The sequence below is a fragment of the Castor canadensis genome, chromosome 1 (assembly GCF_047511655.1).
Source record: "Castor canadensis chromosome 1, mCasCan1.hap1v2, whole genome shotgun sequence".
Classification (NCBI taxonomy): Eukaryota; Metazoa; Chordata; class Mammalia; order Rodentia; family Castoridae; genus Castor; species Castor canadensis.
Window position 1 is genome coordinate 140,872,906 of NC_133386.1, and position 4,198 is coordinate 140,877,103.

The following is a 4,198-nucleotide window of genomic DNA, read 5'->3' on the forward strand; positions in this document are numbered from 1 at the left end:
TGTATTATCCATAAAGAAAACAAGCTAAGGTATACTCTGAAAATACTAAAAAAATCTTTTCAGAAATATCATGGATCCATGGAGATCCATAGATCAAAGTCTAGTTTTGATCTTAAAATATTTTTCCTAAATGCTTTGGACAGAGTTTGCAATATAGCAGTCTAGATTTAAATCCCAATTTTGCTTTATGTTAGTTGTGTGGCCTAAATGTCTTTAGATATAAATTAATTATCAATGCATATTTATGTAACTAAACATAAATAGGTATAGTAATACACATAAATATATAATAATATCAGTTAATATATTTATAAAGCATTTATGTATTTATTTATTAGTAATGCTATGCATTTCACGAGATTGTTTTGAAGAATAAGTGGAATATGTTTTAGAAATATATAGTAGGATACCTAATATAAAACAACCAGGAAATGTTGGATGCTGTATTATTTTCATTAGTTTATTATTATTATTTTCCTTTCTCTCTTATTAGACTATCATATTCTTGGTGTAACATATCATACTTATATTTTGTGATTGTAAACATAGAATCTTTATTAATAAATGAAAATATGAATAACTATAACCAATAATAACCTACCAGCACTGCTTTTCTATAGTGAAAATCTTTTATATCAAGTTTGTTTCAACTTTTAAAATGTCTGATTATTTTGTAAGGAGAAGACTAAATATAGTCCCACGGATCTGTTTTGTTTTTACACTATAGATGATGGGGTTCAGCACAGGGGGTAAAAGCAGGTATACACTGGCCATAATTGAATGGGCCACTTTGGGGGCAGAGTGACCATAGCGATGTATCAAGGACAGGCTCATCATGGGGATGTAGAAAACAGCAACTGCTCCGATGTGGGAGATACAGGTGCTAAAGACCTTGTACCGTTCTTTGGGGGAGGCAATATTGAGGACAGAGCGAAGGATCAAGATGTAAGATAGCACAATGCATGGTGTATCTATCCCTGTTGTTAGAAGGAGATCAACCAATCCAAAGGTGCTGTTGGCCTGAGTGTCTGAACATGCTAATTTAATCACATCTGGATGGTAACAGTAGGAGTGGGAAAGTGTATTCATTTTACAGAAAGAGAGAGGCTTAAGGAGCAAAAGTAGAGGAACTATTAATAACACACTTCGTATAATCACTAGGAGACCCATCTGAATGACTCTGGAATTAGTAAGAATTGTAGTGTACCCGAGAGGGTCACAGATTGCTACATAGCAGTCAAAAGCCATAGCCACGAGCACACCAGATTCCGTAAAAGTAAATCCATGAAGAAAAAACATCTGGATAATGCAGGCATCTAGAGTGATTTCTCTTGCATTAAACCAGAGGATACCCAGTGTTGTTGACATTGTAGAAACAGTCAAGCCCAGGTCGGTGGCTGACAGCATGGAGAGGAAATAGCACATGGGTTCATGGAGACTGTGCTGGGTAGTAATGACAAACAGGATCATGCTGTTCCCAGAGAGGGCAATGGCATAAAAACAACAGAAGGGGATGGAGATCCAGGCATGGGCAGACTCTAGGCCAGGAATGCCAGTCAATGAGAATGTTGGGAATTTAGATGTCAAGTTACTCAGTAATTTCATGTTTTACTGGATTTGTAGCATTTGTCCTTACACATGCTGTCATCCTATAGAAATAATAAATTACACTGTTATTAAAAACATTTAGATAAGTTTTGATTTGGAAAGTTATCTAAGGTAATAGATAATGTCTGTATTATAGAAATTAATCCAGATCAAAGTATAATATTCATCTATCTATCATAATTTTGGATATTAAGAGAGATTTAAGAAGTTTTACCCTTAAGCCAAAGAAAAAATAGGTTCATATAATTTTACACTTCTTTATGATAATTATTTTTTATTTTGATAGATTTGTAAAGCTCAGATTCTATATGTGAAGGCTTAAGCATTCATTGGACCATAAAAAAAGTAACTGCTCTAATGTGGAAGACAACAGTAGCTAAAGACAGAAAAATTGATGCACTGAAATTTGAATATGTTGTGTGTAAAATGAGTAAGAGATATCCACTTAAATATATCCATGTGTCTACAATGTTTCTATGGATGCAAATTTCCAGACACAGATTTATCATTTTGACAGTATCTAGGTTTGGAAATTGTTACTGTATATGTGTCATTTTAATCCCACATTATGGGTAAGAAACCAGAGAGAATGAATTTTAAAGGGAAACCCAGGAAATCAGAGATCTGTAGAAGTTTTTCCCCTCATCGTAGGTCAGAGCTTTATGGAAACCATGTAAGTCAAGAGACAGGTGTCATTGTCATGACCAGTTGTTACGTGGACATCAGAGATGAATTTTCTTATGCAGAAAAGAATGGTAATGATTAAAAAATTCAAATGTAATTTAGAGCATGTTGGTAACCCTAGGAAAAGCAGGTGAACTTGAGCTTGAAAACTGACAAGCTGTAACAGTGGCTGGGGGAGTGAAGAGCAAAGTAAGTAGGGGAGGTATGTTATATTTTATTTCTCCAAACTTGGTAGTGAAGGCAGGGAGATACAGGTACCATTACTGGTATTGTTTTCTTTAGTGGAAGGAGGGGGAGTAAGGAGAGGGTGACAAGTGGGTGAATATGATAGAAGTAATTTTATATATGTATGAAAGCATAGTGAAACCCACAAAATCTTTTGAAAGAGTGGGGGAAGGAGAGGAATTTAAGAAAGAGAAAAGGACTTTGATCAAAGTATACATAAATATCACAATGAAAATCCTTAGTACAATTAATTTATGTTAATTTTTTTAAATAAAGAAGGCTGTAGGTTGGATAGAGGATTTTTGAAAGGGGGAGACTAAGAGGATTGATAAATTCATAAACTGTGCTTAGAGATACAGTAGTGAAAAATTAAATTACGGAATTAATTATATATATGTATGAGAATACAATCATAAAAAATGTTGAATTTCTTTTAAGAATGAGGCGTGAGCAAGGGAGAGGGATAGAAGGAGTGAATTTGATTGGGTTATATTGTATGCACACATGGAGGTAGCATGATGAAATCCCTTTGTATGACTAATATATATTATTAAAAATGTGAAAATGTGTAGTGAGAGGATTGAATTGATACACAAAAGCCCTTGAGAAAGTACTAGGAGACTGAATATAGAATATGATAGTAATTACCTCTCAAAAACATGTGCAGCAACATTTTCATTGACACTAGGGAGTAAGTGGATAAAATGGAAAGTTTGGTGGGAAGTCAGTGAGAGAATTGTCACTCAATGATCTACCTTTCTCTTTGTGAATTATTAGGGGAGTTTTACTGCTAAACAGGAAGTATGAAGTGATGGATGATAACTTGAGGATAAAGTAGAGGTTTTCAATAGAGAAGGGATGAGAAAGGTTGTTGACTTTGTAGACACAGTAATGTTATAGAGCCTTGTTCAACTAAAATTCTAAAATATCTTAAAGTAGTAGATTTTCATTGCTAAAATAAATTATAGGAAGACTAAAATCAAATAATAGCAGCCTTACTTACAATGCTCATGTTTTTCAGTAAAGCATTTAAGATACTAGGTAATAGAGGGAGGAGTTTACTTCATGATAGTAAATACTTTGTAAAAGTATACACATTGCCACTGTTTTCACGCTACATTTTGTTGTTTCTGTTAAACCTCTAGTTCCCTAAGTTTCACTTTAATTTGAACAATTTCATTAAAATATTTAAGTCTAATTTTTAGATAATGTTACATGGGTCCCTGAAGACAAGGTAGACTCTCATATTAATTTCCTTTTTAAGCATTTATAAGTAGGTAACAAAGGACATAGTCAAGAAAAGGAACATCTCCCTCTACCTTACCAGTATGATATGGTGCCTTCTTTGTCATTGATAGTAGATACAGAAAACACTACAGTTTTGAAGCTATGGAATTTATAGTGATCTAAGATTGAACTGTGGGATTACAGTAAGATGTGAGTCTCTCTGGGGTCATGTTCAAAGAAATACCAAAATCCATCTCTGTTTATCTAGAAATAGAAGGCAAACTGCAGAATCCCAGGAGGATTTAACTCAAGGAATAGTGGTGAGCAAGGAAAATAAAATATTAAAGAAAGGAGATCACATCTATACAGTTGGCCCTCCATATTGATGTGTTATGTATCCACAGATGGAAAGTATTCAGAATAAAAATTGCACACTTATTGAACAGGTTGTAAC

General features: G+C 33.8%; 1 protein-coding gene across 1 annotated transcript; it reads right to left on the reverse strand.

Moving 5' to 3' along the window:
• Positions 1-666: 666 nt before the first annotated feature.
• LOC109679430 (olfactory receptor 51F1-like) lies at positions 667-1,626 on the reverse strand. The gene is given in 1 exon segment (XM_020154640.2): positions 667-1,626. A coding segment is annotated over 1 exon segment (960 nt).
• Positions 1,627-4,198: the final 2,572 nt, after the last annotated feature.